At 40.5% G+C, this 23,350-nt stretch overlaps 1 protein-coding gene and 1 non-coding gene across 3 annotated transcripts in view; both read left to right on the plus strand.

Moving 5' to 3' along the window:
* The window catches only part of TMEM116 (transmembrane protein 116), an 88,807-nt gene that overhangs the window by 1,664 nt on the left and 63,793 nt on the right, over window positions 1-23,350 (plus strand). Inside the window, exons 2-4 of one of the 2 annotated variants that reach the window (XM_036277070.1) lie at window positions 8,497-8,543; window positions 9,260-9,323; window positions 22,469-22,600. In XM_036277070.1, the coding sequence (XP_036132963.1) occupies window positions 8,530-8,543; window positions 9,260-9,323; window positions 22,469-22,600 (210 nt within the window). In that variant the 5' untranslated portion in view covers window positions 8,497-8,529. The remainder of the gene's footprint in view (window positions 1-8,496; window positions 8,544-9,259; window positions 9,324-22,468; window positions 22,601-23,350) is intronic. The other variant, XM_036277071.1, reaches the window with a different exon arrangement.
* LOC118640456 lies at window positions 9,050-9,153 on the plus strand. Its single transcript, XR_004961376.1, has one exon. It is a non-coding gene; the product is annotated as a U6 spliceosomal RNA (small nuclear RNA).

The following is a 23,350-nucleotide window of genomic DNA, read 5'->3' on the forward strand; positions in this document are numbered from 1 at the left end:
TGTTTAGGAAGTCTCACTGTTGACATGGATATGGAAAATAAAAAAGCTCACACTGGTTAGGAGTAGGAGTAGGAGGCAGGGCATGTTACATGACTGTGCACATGACTCTCTGTAGCGGCTGGAGTAAGGAGGAAGAAAAGTGTCATGGTCTGCTAAGGTAACATATAAACTCTCTCCCATCTTTTTTTTTTTTTTTTTTTAATCTTCACCCAAGGAAATGGTTTATTTTTTTTTTTTATTTATTATTTTTTTTAATCCTCACCCGAGGATATTTTCCATTTTTTGTACAGATAGAGTGGGAGGGAGAGAGAGGAAGGAGAGAGAGAGAGAAACATCGACGTGAAGGGACACATCGAGTGGCTGCCACCCGCACGACCAACCAGGGCCGGGGACAAACTGCAACCGAAGTACGTGCCCTTAGCGGGAACTGAACCCGGGTCTCTCCGGACCGCAGGCCGACGCTCTAACCGCTGAGCCAAACTGGCCAGGGCTCTCCCATCTTTTTTCTAACATTATCAAGCCAATGAGATCCCAGTCTCACTGACCGCTTTACTATTCCTTATATACACAAGGCATGTGCCTGCCTCAGGATCTGTGCACTGGTTCCCCGCCTCTAGAACACTTCCCCCACCCCACCCCCCAAGATATTCATATGGCTGGCTCCTTCATTTCCCTCAAGTTTTTTTTTGTTTTTTTTTTAATCCACATCTGAGGACACTTTTTCCACTTTTTGTTCAGGTAGAGTGGGAGGGAGAGAGAGGAATAGAGAGAGAGAAACGTTGACGTGAAAGGGACACACATCGAGTGATTGCCACCCACACCACCCAACCAGGGACGGGGACAAACTGCAACCAAGGTATGTGTCCTTAGCAGGAACCAAACCCTGGTCTCTCTGGACCGCAGGCCGACGCTCTAACCGCTGAGCCAAACCAGCTAGGGCTGGAACACTAATATTAAATAATTATATAAATAAACATATAATTACAAATTGTGAAAATTCCTAAGAAAGAAAAGTTGAGGGCCTATGAAAGAATATGATGGGAGGATTAATTTGTCTCTCACATTTATTTATTTATTTATTTGTTTATTTATTTTTATCCTTACTCAAGGACTTTTTTGTCTTTTGTTCAGATAGAGTGGGAGGGAGAGAGAGGAAGAGAGAGAGAGAAAGAAACATTGACGTGAAAGGGACACATCGAGTGTTGCCACCCGCACGACCCAGCCAGGGCCGGGGACAAGCTGCAACCAAGGTACATGCCCTTAGTGGGAACTGAACCCAGGTCTCTTCTCTCTGGACCGCAGGCTGACGCTCTAACCGCTGAGCCAAACCGGCCAGGGCTGTCTCTCACATTGATGTCTGTCTGTCTCTCTCTCCTTCTTTCCCCCTCCCTCCCATCCACCTTCCTTTCCACTCCATCTAAAAAAAAAAAAAAAGTCATAGGAAAAATATCCTTGGGTGGATATTTAAGCTGATACTTGAAGGATGAGGAGCCAGTAATGTGATTATCTGGGAGAAGAGCATTCCAGTGAGAGGGAACAACTATTACAAATGATGTGATTTGGAAAGTACTTAACATGTTGTATTACATGTGGTGGGCAGACACTAAAATGGCCCCCAATGATCTCTGTCTCTTGATATTTACACTCTTATAATCCTCTCCCTTTGAGTGTTGGCAAGATCTTTGAGCAATGGAATACAGAAGAGGTGATGGAATGTCACTCCAGTGATTTGTTTACATAAGATTATGATTTTTATCTTGCTAGGAAGACATCTTAAAAAAGCAAAGAACTGAGTAGCATTAGGCCAACAGTTAATTGGAAACTGAGGCCCTCAGACCAATATGAAGGAACTGAAGTACACCACAACTATGTGAACTTGGAAGCAGATTCCCTATTTGAGTATTCAGATGAGAATCAGCCCTAGTCAACATCTTGATTATAGCCTTGTCAGAGACACTGAAGCAGAAGACCCAACTAAGCTAACTTTGGACTCCTGACCATAGAATACATGAAATTATAACTGTGTTTTAAGACTCTAAATATGTGGAAATTTGTTATGTGGCAGTAGATAAATGACACCCACAATTTTATAAATACACTTACTATATTTTTGTTCAAGTCATTGATGAAAGTGTTTTACAGAGCAGTGCCAAGTCAGAATGCTGGTTCACTCCACTAGAAGTCAAGTTGATATTGATCAATGAGTTAACACTCCCTTAAGTTTATTCAAGAAATGTCCTTAATTGTGTTTCCACTTGGTCTGTATTTAATTTTATATCACAAAATTTATTTCCTTTTTCTAAATCCTCACCCGAGTATACTTTTTTTCCCATTTATCTTCAGATAGAATGGGAGAGAGAGAGAGAGAAAAGACAAACATCGACGTGAGAGAAACACATCGATTGACTTCCTTCTGCACAACCCCAACCAGGGCCAGGGACCAAACCGCAACCAGGCACGTGCCCTTGACCAGAATTGATTCCAAGACCCTTTGGTCTGTGGGCCGATGCTCTAATCACTAAGCCAAACTGGCCAGAGCCATATCACAAAATTTCTTATCAGATGCTCTATCAAAATACCATATATACTGTGTGTAGTAGTTCTATCCAAAAAGATAATGTGGTTAATCAGGCATAATTATTTATAAATCCATACTGACTTAATGATTATATTATTCTGTTTAAAAACATCTTTTGGATAGTTCATTCTAGACTCTTGTCTAGATCAATGCTAAGATCTTTCACTTATGGTTTGCAGATTTTATCACCTTATAAAATTTAAAAAAAATTTTCAGTGATAACTAGTTTTTTGTAATTTCTAGCAGTTTTCCCATTCTTACACAAACCCTCAGATTTCATTCAGTGGTTTATTGGGTTAACCTTAAAAGAGAAACCCTGTGCTCATTAGCAATCACTCCCCTATTCCTTCCCAAATTACCTTCCTAGCCCTAGGCAACCACTAATCTACTTTGTGTCTGTATAAATTTGCCTATTTTAGATATTTCATGTGAATGGACTCATATAATATGTGGTATTTTGTGACTGGTTTCTTTCACTTAGCGTAATGTTTTTAAGGTTCACCCATGTTGTAGCATGTATCAGTACTTCTTTCCATTAAAAAAGTTTTTTTCTTTTTATTGATTTTTAGAGAGAGAGGAAGGGAGAGAGAGAGAGAAACATCAATGAGAGAACATCAATTGGCCGCCTCCTGTATGCCCCCCACTGGGGATCAGGCCCACAACCTGGGCACGTGCCCTGACCAGGAATCAAATCTGCAACCTCTTAGTGCATGGGTCGACGCTCAACCACTGAGCCACACTGGATGGGCTCCTTTTTAAAATTTTTTATTTTTTTATCCTCACCTGAGGACATTTTTCCATTGATTTTTAGATAGAGTGGGAGGAGGGAGACATTGATGTGAGCATCAGCTAGTTGCCTCCTGCATGACCCTGACCAGGGCTGGGGGTGGAATCTTCAATCTAGGTGCATGCCCTTGACCAGGAATCAAACCCGAGACCCTTTGGTCTGAGGGCCAGTGCTCTAACCGCGGAGCCAAACTGGTTAGGGCAGTACTTCTTTCCTTTTAATTGCTGAATAGTATTCCATTGTATGGATAGACCACATTTTATTTATCCCTTCGCCAGTTGATGGACATTTATGTTGTTTCTACTTTTTGTCTATTATGAGTAAAACTGTTACAAACATTTATGTCCAAGTATACCTAAGAGTAGAACCTGTTTTATATCTAGAAGCTGAGTCATATAGTATATGTTTGAGAAACTGACAAAGTGGCTCCAATATTTGACATTCCCACTAGCAATGTCTGAGGTTTCCTTTCTCTCCACATCTTCATCAACACTTAGTATTGTCTATCTTTTTTTTTTTTTTTTATTCATAGCCATCCTGGTACTTGTGAAATGGCACTTCATTGTGATTTTAATTTGTATTTCCCTGATGGCTTATGATGTTGATCATTTTTTCAAGGGCTTATTAGTGATTTGTGTATTTTTGGGGAGAAATCTCTATTTAAAACTTTTGGCTATTTTTAAATTAGGTTGTATTTTTATTATTGAGTTGTTGGAATTCCTTATATATTCTGTATACAAGTCTTATCAAATACATGGTTTACAAATATTTTCTCTCATTCTGTAGGTTGCCTTTTCACTTTTTTGAGGGTATCCTTTGAAGCACAAAAGTTCTAATTTTGAAGACAAATATATCTATTTTTTTCTTTTGTTGCTTGTGCTTTTGTTGTCATATCTAAGAAGCAATTGCTTAATAAAAGAACTCTCTTGATGTTATGTTACTTTTTAAAATTATCTTTCCTTTTTCTCCCATAATGCAGTTCCCTGTAAGAATACTGTAGATGTTAAGAGGGAGATGTCAGACTGACTGAGTTTGAATGTTGGCTTATTTTATTTTATTTTATTTTATTTTATTTTATTTTATTTTATTTTATTTTTATCCTCACCCGAGGACATTTTTCCATTTTTTGTTCAGGTAGAGTTGGAGGGAGAGAGAGGAACAGAGAGAGAGAGAGAAACATCGATGTGAAAGGACACATCGAGTGGTTGCCACCCGCACAACCGACCTGGGCCGGGGACAAACTGCAACCGAGGTACGTGCCCTTAGCGGGAACCGAACCCAGGTCTCTCAGGACCGCAGGCCGACGCTCTAACCGCTGAGCCAAACCGGCCAGGGTTGAATGTTGGCATTATTACTTAGCAACTCTGTAACCATAGGAAAGGGACTTAATTTCTTTAAGTCTTAGTTTTTTATTTAATTTTTCTTTATTGATATTAGAGAGAGAGAGGAATGAAGAAGGAGAGAGAGATAGAAACATTGATGAGAGAGAACATTGATTGGCTGCCTCCTCCATGCCCACCACTGGGGATCAGGCTCACAACCTGGGCATGTGCCCTGACCGGGAATTGAACAGGCGACCTCTTGGTACATGGGTGCATGGGTGCATGGGTTAATGTTCACCACTGAGCCACACTGGCCGGGCCTTAGTTTTTTTGTTTTGTTTTTTTAATCTGTAAAATGGGCATAATACTTCTTACCTTAAAGGTTGTGTTGAGCCCTGGCCGGTTTGGCTCAGCAGTTAGAGTGTCGGCCTGCGGTCCTGAGAGACCGGGGTTCGGTTCCCGCTAAGGGCGCATACCTCGGTTGCAGTTTGTCCCCGGCCCTGGTTGGTCGTGCGGGTGGCAGCCACTCGATATGTTCCTTTCACATCGATGTTTCTCTCTCTCTCTCTCTGTTCCTCTCTCTCCCTCCCACTCTACCTGTACAAAAAATGGAAAAATGTGCTCAGGTGAGGATAAAAAAAAAAAAAGGTTGTGTTGAGGATTAAAATGCTTAGCATAGAGCTATACACATAAAAAGCACTTAATAATTTGTAGCTATTATTACTAAAAATCTTTTGAGTTGAGAAATTTTGCTTAAATAAAAATATTTTACTAGGTAGGTGTTTTTCTTGACGTTCTGTCCACTGCATTAACTTGTTCATGGTAGAAGTTTAATCAGTATCTGTTAACTTAAATTGATATGTAATATAGAGTAGGCCATTACATTAAGTGAGAGCTGGGGTGTGTTTGAGCTTCCTAAGGAGGTAAGTAAAAAGAGGAGATGGCCAGTGTGGCTCAGTTGGCTGGAGCTTCATCCGTATACAAAGAGGTAGCAGGTTTAATTCTCGGTCAGGGCACATACCCAGGTTTTGTGGGTTTATCTCCAGTTGGAGTGTATACAGGAGGCAACCAATTGATGTTTCTCTCTCACATTGATATTTCTCTTCTTCCCTCCCGCTCTCGAATACATTTTTTTAGAAAAAAAAAAAAAAGGAGGAGAAAAACCCTTGCCTGTTTGGCTCAGCGGTTAGATCATCGGCCCATAGACCAAAGAGTGATGGGTTTGATTCTGGCCAAGGGCATGTACCTTGGTTATGGTTCGGTCCCTGGGCCTGGTTGGGGTCATGCAGGAGGCAACCAATCAATATGTCTCTCTCACATTGATGCTCGCGCGCTCTCTCTCTCTCTCTCTTCCCCCCCCCCCCCTTCCCACTCTATCTGAAGATGAACGGAGAAATAGCCTTGGGTGAGGATTTAAAATAAATAAATAATAAAAATGAGGAGAAAAGAATACTGAAAATAACTATCACCCACTTTATCATTTGGGTTTGGGTTAACCCTTATAGAAAAGGAAGATGGGAAGATTATGTTTCCAAGGACATTTCAAAGGAGGACGGTGCTGAATATATAGAAGACGGGACTAATTTAGAGAGGAAAATGGAAAAGTAAATTCCCATGTGTTGGCTGGTGGCATAAGACATCTTAGAAAAGATGCCAGAAAAGAAAAGTTCTATCCAGAGCAGCAGACTAATCTGGCATGGCTGTTTTCTGAACAATCTGAGATTTGTTCTTGACTGAGACAAGAGTCCTTTGTTCAGAAGCATTCCCTTATCATTTGGTGAGACTGTCATTAGTCCCCTCACCCTTATTACATAGATATATGATTAGAGACTTCAAAACACTCTCTAAGACTGATAATAGGGATTTCTGATCCAGAAATTTACTGGTATTTTCATTTATTTATTCATCTAATAGTTTAAGCAAAGTGATTACAGCCTACCTGCACTTAACAATGTCCTGTCTTATACTCAACACTATATTCTTAACCTCATAGGAATAAATGAGTCATATATTTAAATTACTCAGGCCATGCAAATGATCTAATTTATATTGTCAATATTTGTAGAATATATGAAAGTGTGGTTAGAAGAAATGAATGGTTACATAAATAAAATGTTCTTCCTTCTGCTTTCTTCTTCCTCCAATTTTTGTCCAAATGTTACCAGTTCTTACAAATACTGTTAAAATGCCAATCAGTATGTATTATTTTTGTATGCGGGTTTTAAGATTTTGGTATTCAAGCTATTTTTCCTACTATATTATAAGCTCCTGGAAGTATGGGTCTATATCTTATTTGTCTTTATATTTTCCATAACACAATGCTTTGTACAAAGTTTATATATAAATTGTATTAGATGAATCATGTCATTTAACTACATAGTTATATTTCTGGTGGGAATTTTTGGTATAGAATATTGAAGCTGTTAGTATTAAACAAATATGATATTAAAAAATTATTTTTAATCCTCACCCAAGGATATTTTTCTATTTCTCTTCAGATAGAGTGGGAGAGAGGGAGAGAGAAAGAGAGAAACATTGATGTGAGGGAGACACATTGATTGGTTGCCTCTAGCATGACCTGACCAGGGCCAGGGACAAACTGCAACCGAGATACATGCCCTTGACTGGAATCAAACCTGAGACTCTGGTCCGCCGGCCGACACTCTAACCACTGAGCAAAACCACCTGGGCCAAATATGAGATACTAATAACCCCTTCTCTTCACAGCTTTTCTTGGTATTACTAAAACTTTATTGATTGAGTGAATATGCTGTCCATCTTTATTATCACAGGCTTCTGTCTCTAAAAAAGGGGCAAGTTTTTTTGTTTTTGTTTTTGTTTTTGAAAGGGGGCGAGTTTTAAGCAGACCTCCCTTCCCCATTTTTCTCTCCCTTTTTTCTGTTCCATTGATTTCTTGCAGCTCTATTTACCTTTTCACTATGACTCATTCTTTCTACTTTTTATTATTCCTGCCTTACCCCTTCTAACAATTCTAATGCTTTTCAGAACTTTGTTTCCTTGTCACCTGCTTTTTCTATTTTTGTTGGGCTTTCTCCTCCACTTGCTGCTGCCTTCTCTCCTTGCCCTCAAGATACAGGGCAGGATTGGGCAGGGAGGAGCTCAGTTGGGGTAGGGGTGGAGCCTGTTCACCACTTGGGGATTCAGAACCTGACCAAGAAGGATCCGGCTGCTTGAGCATAGCTGGGGCTGAAGTCCCTATGGCCTTCCTACTGGAGGCTCGAATTCTGACGCACAATCCGGACTTGGTGAGATTAGAAGTTTCCCTTTCTCCTTTTTTGCTCCCCTTTTCTTCCTCCCTGTTCTATATTTTTCACACACCGTGTCTCTCTCCATACTGTTTTCTTTTTCCTGTTGCTTATTCTGTTTTCCTCTGTCTGTCATTCGACTCAATTTGTATTTGTTTGCCTTTCCTGTTATCCATTCTTTCCATTCTGTCCTGTCTAAAAATTTAGTTTTTTCTACCTCTTCTCCATTTTATTCTTCCCTTTATTTTCTCATTTAGCTGTTTTGTTTTTTTTAAATCACTTGGTCACTTTATATCCATCTCTCTATTTTTATCTTACTGTTTCCCAGAGATGTAGCAATAAGGGAGAAAGAAAGAAGCCACCTTTCCTTTCCAGGGCTCTATTCAGTCTTTCTACTCATTCTCAGATTTATAGTGTGTTTTGATTAGGCACTGAAGAAGAGGTTGTGCTCTGCACAGATAGTTAATAAACAGTGAAACTGGAGTAAGGTTGAATAGTAAATATAAAAGGCTTAATTTCATTATTTTCTCATTTTGTTTATAGATTTATTCGGCAATACAGTGGATACAATTTGTCATGGCTACTCTGAGGTAAGGTTACTGAATCTCAAGTAATATGACTGTTTAATCTAGTTTAAGCAGCCCTGGTCAGTTTGGCTCAGCGATTAGAGTGTCGGCCTTTGGACCAGAGAGTCCCGGGTTCGGTTCCCACTAGGGACAGTACCTTGGTTGCAGTTTGTCCCTGGCCCTGGTTGGGGTCTTGTGGGTGGCAGCCACTGGATCCATCTCTCTCACATCAATGTTTCTCTTTCCCTCCTGGTGAGGATAATAAAATAAAATAAAAAACGAGTTTAAGCAAAATTAGAGAATTCTGAAGGTTTCTACATTCTCTGTGCCCCTCTGCCCCCTGCCAGGGATTTGCTTTTATTCTTTACTGAGAGAGAAATGTTGTTCTTTACCATATTGATATTTTCTAATTAATAAAATGTACCCATATCAACAACAATAAGACCAAAAAAAACAAAACAAACAGGTCGAAGATTAATCTTTGAAAATCAAAAACTAACTTGGTCAACAGGATTGACTTGCAAAATCAATTGTTTCGGTAGCACATATACTAAAAACTGGAATGAAACAGAGAAGATTAGCATGGGCCTTGCACAAGGATGACACACAAATTCATGGAGCAGTCTATATTTTAAAAAATATGTGCAGTTCATTATATGTCAAAAAAAGCTGTAAAAACCAATAGCAAAAAATGAAGGAACCCCAATTGTCCTGTTTTATTGATCTTTTATCTCTGTCAGTGTTATAGGTTCAAGTTCACTTATTGCCTATGCTGTATTCCAGAATATAGAGAAATCTCAAGAGGTGAGCAATCTCTTTTTGTGTTGGATTTGAAATTTTAGTGACTTAGCCTTTGATATAATTAAGAGATGTGTCACCTAGAAATGGTGGAATAATTATATGAATTACTTATAAATTTGTCATGATACATTGAGATATTTTAGACAATGTCAGTAGGTTTCCCTTTTCTTCTAGGTAATTATTTTAACTATAACTTAGAATACTGAGAGATTGACCAGGGGTATGTATTAATTATTAAGATTAAAGAAACAGTGTTTGGAGCCTATATTCACTCTAAGTATGGTAGGGTCCTGTTTGGAGGTGAGTTTTCCAGTGTTAAGTTGGTTAAGTTGCTAGTGGGGCTAGAAAATAGTTCAGTGATTTTGCTATACAAAAGGTATTTGTTTTGCTGTTCTTGCTTTCAAGGCAATTACAATTTAATGGTGAAAACAGAGCAAAAATACATCCTATGTAAAACTATTCATACCAAAAAGATCAAGTAAAAAACCTTTTATTGAGATATAGTTGACAAATAAAAATTGTATATATTTAAGATGTATAAAAACAAAAACAAAAAACCTTCCTGATTCAGAGAGGGCTAGGAAGAGTGATGAATTTGCTAGCTCAGAAAATATTTTAAAAGGAATGTAACAACTGTTTCTCTAATGAGGCCAAATGGCACAAAATTTGGCAAAATGTAGTTTAGAACATATATAGGAGAACTTTTGTATGTATAAAATGTCATTGGGTTTCTTTAGGCCCACTTTAATAACAGAAATAGTTTTATATGTGGAACACTTACTGTATTTCAACTATGCTGAGTGCTTTATGTACTTTATATCATTGATCCTCATCACTCTTCTATGAGAAGGATGGTGGTAACCCTATTTCACAGATGAGGAAATAGAGGCTCAAAGTTATAAGATTAACTTGTTCAAGTTATATGGTAAGTGACAGAGCAGGGATTTTCAAAAGTTAAATCTTAACTACAATCTTCCTTCAAATTAAACACAATATTTAGTATTTATTATATTTGAGACACATCTGCTCAGTGTTTTAAATATATTTTGCATATAATCCTTAAAACAATTCTGTGAGGTAGATATTATGAATCTGATATTATAGATGAGGAAATAGAATCCTAGTAAGGTTGAGGGATTTTCCTAAAGTCTTACAGCTAGTAAGCGTTAGAGCTAGAATTTGAGTGCACACTTGTCTTGTTTAAAACCTCTCCCCATACACTTTTTAAACCAGTGAAATATGCTGCCTAATGAAAAGATAATTTTTAAATATATATTTTTCATTGATTTTTTTAGAGAGAGAGGGAGAGGGGGAGAGAGATAGAAATATCGATGAATGAAAAACATCCGTCAGCTGCCTCCTGCATAACCCACACTGGAGATTGAGCTCAAAACCCAGATATGCACCCTGACCGGAAATCAAACCAGAACCTCTCAGTCCATGGGATGATGCTCAATCCACTGAGCCACACTGGCTGGGCCCATGGGAAATCTTTGAGAGAACTAGCTGACTAGACAGTGACTCAGAGGCAACCTGAAGCAAGAAGAAAGTGACCCAGGCCAGTAAATGTTAAAAAAAATACATGAGACATGCCTGGCTGGTGTGGCTTAGTGGATTGAGCATTGTCCCATGGACTGAGAGGTCCTGGTTTCATTCCCGGTCAGGGCACCTGCCTGGGTTGCAGGTGTGATCCCCAGTAGGAGGTGTGCGGGAGGCAACCAGTCAATGTTTTTCTCTCACATCGATATTTCTATCTCTATCCCTTTTTCTCTGTCTAATTGCTTTTGCAAATGTGTGTGTGTTAACGTGTGTTTTAAAAAGACTTTTTGCGCCGTGGCCAGTTTGGCTCAGCGGTTAGAGCATCAGTCTGCGGTCCTGAGGGACCCGGGTTCGATTTCCGCTAAGGGCATGTACCTCGGTTGCAGTTTGTCCCCGGCCCTGGTTGGGTCGTGCGGGTGGCAGCCACTTGATGTGTTCCTTTCACGTCTATGTTTCTCTCTCTCTCTCTCTCTTCCTGTCTCCCTCTCCCACTCTATCTGAACAAAAATAAAAAAATAAATAAAAGAGTTTTTGCTTTCATATTTAAGACCATGTCTTATGCCTTTTTGTGTCTTCCTTTTTATCAATCACTGTGTTGATTGTATTTTCCATAAAGCATGGAGCTGTATCATACATTCCTTTGTATTACCTTCAACATAGTATCTTCCTACACATAGATAGGAGGGGTGAAATCTTTCTTGATTTCAATAATAGGTACTCAGTTAATTTTTGTTGTTTAATTGATTGATTTTATCTTCTATTACTAGAACTCATAGTTTTCCAACCATGCGTGAAAATATATAAACCTCCTTCTTTTCCCTGACAAAGACATTAGGTATGCTTTAGTGGCTAGCAGCTCCCTGAAAATAAGGCTATTTCTTGAATCAATGACCATTGTCATGTACTTGCTTACAAAAGCCACTTGGCTGCCTTTCTCCTCCAGAGTTTATTGTTTTGATTTTTTACCCATTAGCAGTTATAAACTTGTGGTAGGTCATAGGCCAATTTAATCTATGAATGTACCATCTGGTTATAATTTTAGCAAGCTTTGGAGCAGACATTGTATGTGGTGAAAATAGTACTATCTGATGTTCATTAAGTACAGTTTAAAATTTTATTAATTCGCCCTGGCTGGCATGGCTCAGTGGTTAGAGTGTCGGTCCGCAGACCAATGAGTCGAGGGTTCAAATCCAGCCAAGGCACATACCTCGGTTGCAGTCCATCCTCCGCCCTGGTTGGGTCGTGCCGGAGGTAACCAGTCGATGTGGCTCTATCAAATTTTTTTTTAATCTTTATTGTTGAATGTATTACAGATGTTCCTCATTTCCCCTCCATTGACCCCTCCTGCCTTTTCCCACACTGTTGTCTGTGTTCATTGGTTATGCATATAAGTTCTTTGGTTTATTTCCTCCCACCCCCCAACCTCCTTCTCTTTGTGGTTTGTCAGTCTACAACCAGTTTGTTCTTCTTAATCCCTTCACATTTTTCACCCATTCCCCCAACACCCCTCCCATCTGGCAACCAACAAAATGTTCTCTGTATCTATGAGAATGTTTCTGTTCTGCCTGTTCATTTTGTTTGTAGATTCAATTGTCGATAGATATATATTCATTGCCATTTTGTTTGTTTATATATTTTATCTTTTTCTTCAAAAAGACCCTTCAACATTTTATATAATAACGGTTTGGTGGTGATGAACTCCTTTAGCTTTTTCTTGTCTGGGAAACTCTTTATATGGCCATCAATTCTAAATGACAGCTTTGCAGGATAGAGTAGAGTAATTTTGGTTGTAGGTTCTTGCTTTTCATCACTCTGAATATTTCTTGCCACTACCTTCTGGCCTGCAAAGTTTCTTGTGAGAAATCAGCTGACAGTCTTATGGGAACTCCCTTGTAGGTAACTAACTGCTTTTCTCTTGCTGCTTTTAAGATTCTCTCTTTGTCTTGAACCTTTTGCATTTTGATGATGATGTGTCTTGGGCCTCTTGGGGTTCATCTTGTTTGGGACTCTTTGTGCTTCCTGAACTTGTATGTCTGTTTCCTTCACCAAGTTAGGGAAGTTTTCTGCCATTATTGTTTCAAATAGGTTTTTGATTCCTTGTTCTCTCTCCTTCTGGCACCCTCAAGATGCGAATGTTGGCACGCTTGAGGTTGTCCCAGAGGCTCCTTACACTATCCTCATTTTTTTGGATTCTTTTTTTTCTGTTCTGATTGGGTGTTTTTTGCTTCCTTAGAGTCCAAATCGATGGTTTGCTTCTTGGCTTTACCTACTCTACTATTGAATCTGTGTAAATTATTCTTTATTTCAGTTAGTGCCTCCTTCATTTCTGACTGGTCCTTTTTTATGCTCTTGAGGCCCTCACTAAGTTCACTGAGGTTCTTACTAAGTTCATTGAGCATCCTTATAAGCAGTATTTTGAACTCAGTATCTGTTAGGTTGCTTATCTCCATTTCGCTTAGTTCTTTTCCTGGGGTTTTGTTCTATTCTTTCATTTGGGACCTGTTTCTTTGTCTCCTCATTTTGGCTGCCTCTCTGTGTTTGTTTCTGTGTATTACTAAACAAGAGGTATGGGCTAGCTGAGACCAGATGCTGCTTGTTTGAAAGAATTTAGGACAACCTGAAGCAGGATCCAAGACAGGCCAATCCTATGCTTAAGCAAGTGCAACAGCTTGGGTGGGCCTGAAAGTTGGGTGGGGCGGGGCCTCAGGGAATCACCAGGGTGGGGCAACCAGTGTGAGCCAGGTTGCTGGAGTCCCAGATATGGCAGCTGTCTGCTGCCCCAGGGAAGGTCTCACCAAGGGAACAAAGGCCTCTGACAGCATGTTTGTCCTGGATAAAGCCCCCTCTCCAGCCCTCGCTCCAATGCCAAACAGCTCAGTTCTCCCCTGTATGTCTCTGGCGCCCCTTGAGCTGCCTCCCCTCCAAGCTAAGAGGGAGTCAGTCTGATAAGTCCATGCGCGGGCCCTTTAAGAGGAGCTGCCTGGGGTTCCAGCCGCCTCAGCCTCCCTGAGCCTCAGTTCCTGCTGGTTTTTCCAGCCAGAAGTTATGAGAACTTCTCCTCCTGGCACTGGAACCCTGAGCGGGGCACCTGGTGTGGGACGGGGACCACTTCAACCTCAGGGAGGACCTTCCCAGCCAAGGTATCCTCCTGATTTTTATCCATGTGGGACCAGCCCGTCTGCCTCCGCCCCTCCTACCAGTCTTGATGTGGCTGCTTCTTTAATTCCGTAGTTGTAGGACTTCCATTCAGCTTGATTTCAAGCAGTTTAGAGTGATGGTTGTTCTGTAGTTTAGTTGTAACTTTGATGTGGTTGTGGGAGGACGTGATACTGGTTTACCTATGCCGCCATCATGACCAGAAGTCCCAGAGTATTAGCATCTTAACTTTTCTCGCTTTTGGAAGAAAGGTATGAGAAAATTTTCCTATTAGTTTTTATAGTAGGTAGTCTCTGATGATAACTTAAAATTTTTTTAATTTATTTTTTCTTGTGAGATATATCAGACATGGATTAGAATACATACACCATATATGTACTACTTAAAGAATGATTATAAACAAACACTAGGGATAAGAAATACACTAGGGACAAGAAATAGAAATTGTCAGTAAGCATACCTATTTGTGCTCTTTCCCAATCACAACTCTTCCCCTCACCTCTAAAGGTGACCACTATCCAGATTTTTGTGATAACTATTTCTTTCTTTTTAATGTACAGTTTTACCAGTAATCTATATATCGCTGAACAATTTAGTTTTGCTTGTTTTTGAACTTGACATAAATATTTTTTGTAGGTATTGTTCTGTGATTTGCTTTTTTTTCTCAATAATATTTGTGAGAGTTATCCATGTTGTTGTGTATATCTCTGGTTAATTTTATTTTCATTGATTAGCATTCTGTATTATGAATATACCACAGTTTTTTGTTGTTAATCCTCACTTGAGAATATTTTTCCATTGATTTTTAGATAGAGTGGAATGGAGGGAAAGAGAGATAGAGAGAGAGAAAGAGAAACATCATTGTGAGAGAGACACATCAACTGATTGCCTCCCACACAACCCTGACCAGGGCTGGGGATCGAACCTGCAACCCAGGTACTTGCCATTGACGAGACCCTTTGGTCCTTGGGCTGATGCTCTTAACTGCTGAGCCAAACCAGCCAGGGCTATTCCACAATTTATCAATCTGTGCTGCTATTAACAATCCTGTACTTGTCTTCTGGTACACATATGCAAAATTTCTCTAGTGTATTTTCCTAATAACAGAATTGTTATAGGAGATGCAAACTCCTTGATAATACCAAACTTTTCCAAATGTTTGTACCAGCAGTGTATGAAAGATCCCATTGCGTTATGTTCCCATTCATACTTGATATTGTCAGACTTTAAAATCTTTTGCCACGGTTGAGTAATTATTTTCTCATTGTGGTTTTAATTTTCATTTCCTTGATTCTTGATGAAAGTCAGGTATATTTTCACGTGTTTATGACCATTTGGATTTCCTCTTTTTTTTTTATCCTCACCTGAGGACATTTTTGCATTTATCTTCAGATAGAGCAGGAGGGAGAGAAGGAGGAAGAAAGAGAGAGAAACATCGATGTGAGAGAGACACATCTAGTGGTTGCCATCCACATGACCCCAACCAGTGCCGGGGACAAACTGCAACCGAGGTACATGCCCTTAGTGGGAACTGAACCCTGGATTCTCCAGTTCACGGGCCGACTCTCTAACCACTGAGCAAGACTGTCTAGGGTGGAGTTCCTCTTTTCTGAAGTACCTGTTTAAATCTTGTCCATTTTTTTCTATTGGGTTTTCTTATTGCTTTGTAAGTTTTTTTTTGTTTTGTTTTTGTTTTTAGTATTGTTTTGATATTGGTCCTTTGTTATATGTGTTGCAAATATCTTCTCCCACTTTATGGCATGTCTTTTCACTTTATGGTCTTCTTTTTCTCGTTGGAGAGAACATGGTTTAATTAAAGGCAAAGCCGATTTCAGCAGCTGCAGGTCTTGCACAGAAGACCAAAACAAAAAAAACAAAACACAAATGAAAGTTTACTACACAAACCCAGTTTCTGATGAAGAGTCTATTCTCCCTCCTCATTACTCCACACTGAGGATGGTAAGGTGATTAACTGCCCCAGGAAACAGAAAACATTCCAACCACCAAATGCTCATGCAGAGATGGGGCTGCAGAGGGAATGTGGGGGCGTCGGAGAGCGAGACACGCACCTGGTTCTAGGGTGCAAGAATCAGTGACAGTTCACATATTGGAATGTTATAGCTGCCTGAATGTGGAACTCAAATACACAAAGGGGGAAAAAGCATATGGTATATTTTTAAAACATTTTTAAAATTAATTTATTTTTGTTACAGATGTTTTTCCTTTTCCCTCCATCCCCCATTGATACTCTCCTCCTGATCCTCCCCACCCAGGCTGTGGTGCCAGCATTGTTGTTTATTTCCATTGGTTACATATACATGCACATAAGTTCTGTGGTTTATCTCTTCCCTCCACCCCCACGCCCTCTTCTGAGATTTGTCAGTCTATATCTTACTTCTGTGTCTCTGGGTCTATTTTGTTCATCATTTGTTCCACAAATAAGTGAGATCATGTGATATTTGTCTTTCTCTGATTGGCTTGTTTCGCTTAGGATAATACTCTCCAGGTCCCTCCCTCCATGTCATCTCAAAGGATAAGAGATCTTTCTTTCTTACACCTGCATAGTATTCCATTGTGTATATGTACCACAGCTTTTTTGTCCACATATCTATTGATGGACACTTGGGCTGTTTCCAGATCTTAGCTATTGTAAATAGTGCTGCTATGAACATAGGGGTACATATATTCTTTCCGATTGATGTTTCAGGCTTCTTAGGGTATATTCCTAGAAGTGGGATAACTGGACCAAATGGCAGTTCAATTTTTAGCTTTTTAAGAAAACACCATACTGTTTTCCATAGTGGCTGCACCAGTCTGCATTCCCACCAGCAGTGTACTAGAGTTCCCTTTTCTCCAAACCCTCACTAGCACCTGTTGTTTGATGATTTGTTGATGGCAGCCATTCTGACAGGTGTGAGGTGATACCTCATTTTTTTTTTTAATCCTCACCTGAGGACATTTTTTGTTCAGATAGAGTGGGAGGGAGAGAGAGGTAGAGAGAGAGTGAGAGAGAGAGAGAGAAACATTGACGTGAAAGGGACACATCGAGTGGTTGCCACCAGCATGACTCAACCAGGGTTGGGGACAAACTGCAACCGAGGTACAAGCCCTTAGCGGGAACCAAACCTGGGTCTCTCTAGACTACAGGCCGATGCTCTAACTGCTGAGCCAAACCGGCCAGGGCGCCTCATTGTTCTTTAATTTGCATCTCTTTGATGATTAGTGACGTTAAGTATTTTTTCATATGTCTCTTGGCCGTTTGTATGTCCTGTTTGGAGAGGTGTTTATTTAGGTCCTCTGCCCATTTTTTAAATAGGTTTTTTGTCTTTCTTTTATTGAGTTGTACGAGTACTCTATATATTTTGGAAATTAACCCCTTATCTGATGTATCATTGACAATTATGCTTTCCCATACAGTGGGTTCCCTTTCCATTTTGATGGTTGTTTCTTTTACTGTGCAGAAGCTTTTGAGTTTGATGTAGTCCCACGTATTCATTTTTTCCTTTGTTTTTCTTGCCTTAGGCATTGTATCAGTGAAAATTCTGCTGCATGTGATGTCTGAAATTTTTTTTGTGTGTGTGGTACATGCCCCTAGCAGGAACCGAACCCGGGACTCTCTGGTCCACAGGCCAACGCTCAACTGCTGAGCCAAACTGGCCAGGGCTGTCTGAAATTTTTTTGCCTACATTTTCTTCTAGGATTTTTATGGACTCGTGATTACATTTAAGTCTTTCATCCTTTTTTTTTTGCATTTATCTTCAGATAAAGTGGGATGGGGAGAGGGAGGAAGAGAGAGAGAGAAACATCTATGTGAGAGAGACACATCAAGTGGTTGCCACCCACACGACCCCAACAGGACAGGGGACAAACTGCAACCGAGGTACATGCCCTCAGCGGGAACCAAACCGGGACTCTGTGGTCCGCGGGCCGACGCTCTAACTGCGGAGCCAAACCGGCCCAGGCATGGGTCATGTTTTCTTATCCAATCAGCTTTTTGCCTTTTGATTGGAGTATTTAGCTATTTACATTTAAGGTTATTATTGATAGATACTTATTAGTTGCCATTTTTGTGTTATACCTGTGTTTCCCCCCCACCCCTTCTCTTTCTTCTTCTTCTTCTTACAAGAATCCCTTCAGCATTTCTTGCATTGCTGGTTTGGTGGTGGTAAATTCCTTTAACTTTTTTTTGTCTGTGAACCTCTTTACTTCTCCTTCAATTTTGAATGATAGCCTTGCCGGATAGAGTAGTCTTGGATTCAGACCTGTGCTTTGCATTACTTTGTACACTTCATGCCACTCCCTTCTGGCCTGCAGTGTTTCTGTTGAGAAATCAGCTGACAGTCTAATGCGAGCTCCCTTATAGGTAACTTTCTGTCTCTCTCTTGTGTCTTTTAAGATTTTTTCTTTGTCTTTAATGTTTGCCATTTTATTATGATGTGTCTAGCTGTGGGTGTTTTGGGGGTCATCTTGCTTGGGACTCTGTGTTTCCTGGACTTGTGTGACTTTTCCCTTCACCAGTTTAGGGAAGCTTTCTGTCATTATTTTTTCAAACAGTTTCTCTATTCCTTTCTCTGATTCTTCTCCTTCTGGTACCCCTATAATGTGAATGTTGATACATTTTGTATTGTCCCAAATCTCCCTTAAACTCTTCTTCTGCTCTATTTGGGTGTGTTTTTTTCCTATTTTGTCTTCTAACTCATTGATTCAGTCTTCAGCTTCTTCTAATCTACTATTTAATTCTTCTAAGGTATTTTTCGTAACAGCTATATCATTCTTTATTTCCTCTTGATTTTTATTTATAGCTTCTACCTCTTTTTTTAAGCTTATATAGTTCCCACTGAGTTCTTCATAATTCTTATTAAGTTGCTTGTAGTTCTCACTAAATTATTTGAGCACCCTTAAAACCATTGCTTGAATTCTTTATCTGACAAATTGCTTTCTTCCATTTTCTGTAGTTTCTTTTCTGGTGAGTCCTCCTTTTCTTTCATTTGGGTGTTGTTTGTCTCACCATTTTAGCTATCTGGTAGTTCCAGGCCCGGTGAGGGATGTTGGAATGTGTAGTCAGGTTGGTGTGTATCAAATAAGGCTGCTGTGCCTCCCAGACTGTTTTGGTGTATGGTGCCTCTTGCCTGCTGTGGGTCCTGGCAGATTGACAACTGGTGGCTGGTATTGTTCTGTTGTGCAGGTCTCGGCTCCTTGAGTCTTGTTGCTTCTTGGTCTGGACCACCACTCCTGATCAGCCTCTGCTGATGCTGTTGGGGTTGGGGCTCAGCTGCTGATCTGTGCTGCTGCTGCCTGGGGATGGATGCCCACTGCCTGGGGATGGATACCCACTCCCAAGCCTCTGCTGCTGGGGGTGTGTCTTGGCTCCTGAGCCTCAGCTGCTGTTGCGGGTGGTGCTCCACTCCTGCCCAGTCATTACTGCTGTGGGGGAAGGTTCTGGGTTCCAATAAGGCTTCTGCTGTGGGGGATGGTGCTCAGCTCCCAGCCAGTTTCGGCTACTGCAGCACTGTCCTCCTTGACACAGTGGGGTCCACTGGTCCAATGGTGCAGGGTGCTCTGGTGGTCTCAGGTCACTCGGCCCTAGTTGTTCCCTGCTTCCTCCTCTCAGAGAAGACCAGGATCTTCCAAAATGGCAGGGCCTCCAGTCGTGCAGGGAGAAGCTCACTGACGAGCTGGTTACCGTGGTAGCCAGCTGTTTTGCGTCCACAGCACAGGAACCTTCTGCCCCACATTTCTGCACTGCTCAAGGTTGGTCGGTCATCCACACTCACGTTCGCTCACATTTGCTCACACTCTCATACTCACCCTCACTTCAGTCCTGCCTGCCGCCATCTCAAGAGTTCATTTTTCTCTCTGGGCGAGGATCCCGGGGGGCGGGGGTTGCAGTCCTCAGGCTCCACTCCAGCACGGGGTGGCCACCTCCTTCTTGGGGGTCCAGGAGATTCCGGAGAAAGACATACGGCAGCCCTGGGCAATGGCAGAAGCATCTCATGGTGCATTTAAAAAAATTTGTCTTTATTGATTTTCTTAGAGAAAGGGAGAGAGAGAAGTAGAAACATCAAAGTAAGAGAAAAACATCAATCAGCTGCCTCTTGCATGCCCCTACTGGGGATCGAGCTGGCAACTCTGGCATGTACCCTGGCTGGGAATCGAACTGGGACCTCTCAGTCCATGGGATGATGCTCAATCCACTGAGCCACACCGGCTGGGCTATGGTGTATTTTGACACATGCATTTTTCATTTTAATATGGTCAAATTTTTCAGTTACTTCTTTTAGAACTTTTTGTGTTTTTAGGAAACCTTTCCCTAATCAGAAGTCAGAGACAATTTTGGTCTTTACACTAGTTGGAACTGATTTTTGAGTGTGAGGTATAAAGTAAGGTTCCATTTTAGTTTTATCCATATAGATACCCAATTGTTACATCATCATTTTTTTTTTTTTTTTTTTAATCCTCATCCAAGGACATTTTTCCATTTTTTGTACAGACAGAGTGGGAGAGAGAGAGAGGAAGAGAGAGAGAGGGAAACATCGATGTGAGAGGGACACATCGAGTGGCTGCCACCCACATGACCAACCAGGGCCGGGGACAAACTGCAACCGAGGTACATGCCCTTAGCGGGAACCGAACCCGGGTCTCTCCAGACTGCAGGTGGACGCTCTAACCGCTGAGCCAAACCGGCCAGGGCTACATCATCATATTTTGAGAAGACTATCTTTTTTCCATTTATCTAAACAGCTACCTCTGCCCTGCTGGTGTGGCTTAGTGTATTAAGCATCGTCCCATGGACTGAGAGGTCCTGGTTTGATTCCCAGTCAAGGCACATGCCCGGTTGCAGGCTCGATCTCCAGTGCAGGGTGTGCAGGAGGCAGCGATTGATTTTTCTCTCTCTCATTGATGTTTCTATCTCTCTCTCCCTTCCTCTCTCTGTCTAAAAAATAAAATAAAATTTAAAAAGCTACCTCTAGCATATATCAAAAGCCTTATCTATACACTTGGGTTTGTTTGGAGGTCTCTATTCTGTCCCATTGGTTAGTACCTATGCTTACTACCACAGTATCTGCACTCTAGCTTTATATTAAGTTTTGATAGGTATAGGACAAATCCTTCTCCTTTTTCTTCAAGAGTGTCTTTCTTAATATTTCTTCAAGAGGTTATCTTGCCCTAGCTGGTTTGGCTCAGCGGTTAGAGCGTCGGCCTGTGGTCCAGAGAGACCTGGGTTCGATTCCCACTAAGGGCATGTACCTCGGTTGCAGTTTGTCCCCGGTTCCAGTTGGGTTGTGCGGGTGGCAGCCACTTGATGTGTCCCTTTCACGTCGATGTTTCTCTCTCTCTCTCTCTTCCTCTCTCTCCCTCCGCTCCATCTGAATAAGGAATGGAGGAATGTCCTCGGGTGAGGATTTAAAAAAAAAAAGTTATCTTGATATTTTGTATTTCCGTGTTAGATTTAGAGGCAGCTTGCCAAATTCCACAAGAAAATATGTTGAGATGTAATTGAGATTACATTTAACCTATATTTCAATTTAGGGAGAACTGACATTTTCATAACATTGGGTGTTACAATCCATGAGTACAGTGTATTTCTTCACTGCAGATCCTCCTTTGGTGTCTCTCAATAATATTTTATAATTTTCTCTCTAGAAGGACCAAAACTATTTTTAGAAAAGTATGAATGAGGAGGCCAAAAAGAGAAGGATACTAGGAAGTGCAAAATGCATACTTCACCAATGTGGTCAGAAACTCAAAGTCAACATATACAAATTGATATTGATATTGATATATTCATTGACGTGGAAACATATAAGATGGATAAGGTCTAAGGATCTAAAATTTGCTAAGAGAACAGAACTTACATATTTTCACCGTGCCATCCCAATAAATGTAAACATGTGAGGAGATGGATGTATTAATTAACTTAGGGGAAATTCTTTTACAATGTATACATATATCAAATCATCATGTTGTACTCTTTAATTATCTTACAGTTTTATTTGTCAGTTATACTTCAACAAAGAAAAATACACATTAATGACATTAAGATTGAAAAAAAACACCTGTTTTCTTTTCTTTGGGTCCTCAACCTTATCCCTGAATGCTGAACTGATTTTCTGTTGTTAGAAGATGTTGGCTTTGCAGCTAGAGCACTTCGAATTTTTCATTTGTGGTATATCTTCGTCACAAAATTTCTCATCTATTCATTCTTTCCTTTGACTTTATGTCTGAGGAAGGAGTGTCTCCATGGAGAGGAAGGTCCAGTGCTAATCCCAGGACAGTTAGGATAGTTGTAATTATAGATTCCTTCCTACTTGGTATATTGTTTACATTCCTCATAGTCAGCCAGTGGGAATGGCTCCAGAAAATGATGCCCAGTTTTCTACTGAAAAAGTAAAACATAAAAATATTTCATTGTTAACATCATTTATGAAATGAGGCTTTTGTTGCTTTGACAGATAAGGCCACTATTTTATCTGAGCTTCTCTGACCTCCTCCTGGGGATATGCTGGCTCATTGAAGCACTTCTCTATGGAACTTCAGTAGCCAATAAGGACATCGTCTGCTATAACCTGCAAGCAGTTGGACGGGTAAATACTACTAGATTGTGACTACATTGCAAAAAAGGTACACTCAGATAAATAGGAAGCAAAAAATAATACATCTTGGGAAGTGGGACCCTTTTGTTTATTGTTACACTTTGAAACAATAGCTTTTATTGCTTTTTCATATTAAAAATTATTACTTGTTTGTTATAGAAAATTTGAAAATTCAGAGAAGCAGAAAGATAATTAAAATCACCCAGACAGCCCGGCTAGAGTGGCTTGTGTTGAGCACCATTCCATGCACTGAGAGGTTGCTTGTTCAGTTTCCCCTCAGAGCATATTCCTGGGTTGTAGGTTTGATCCCCAGTTGGGGAGCCTGTGGAAGGCAACCAATTGATGTTTCTTTCTCACATCAATGTTTCTGTCTCTCTGTCCACCCACCCCCCACTCACCCCTCCTCCCTCCCTTCCTCCCACTCTATCTAAAAAAAAAAAAATCAATGGAGAAATATACTTGGGTGAAGATTAAAAAAATAATAATAAAAAGAATTATTTAAAAAATCATCCAGATATACTCACTCTTTTTATTTGTTTTTGTTAATCCTCACCCAAGGATATTTTTTCCATTGATTTTTAGAGAGAGTGGAAGGGAGGGTAAGAGAGAGAGAGAGAAACATTGATGTGAGAGAAACACATCAGTTGGTTGCCTCTCACATGTGCCTCGACCGGGGCTGAGTTCTAACCCAAGACCTTTGGTGCTTGAGCTGATTCTCTAACTACTGAGCAATACTTGCCA

The sequence above is a fragment of the Molossus molossus genome, unplaced genomic scaffold (assembly GCF_014108415.1).
Source record: "Molossus molossus isolate mMolMol1 unplaced genomic scaffold, mMolMol1.p scaffold_m16_p_22, whole genome shotgun sequence".
NCBI lineage: Eukaryota > Metazoa > Chordata > Mammalia > Chiroptera > Molossidae > Molossus > Molossus molossus.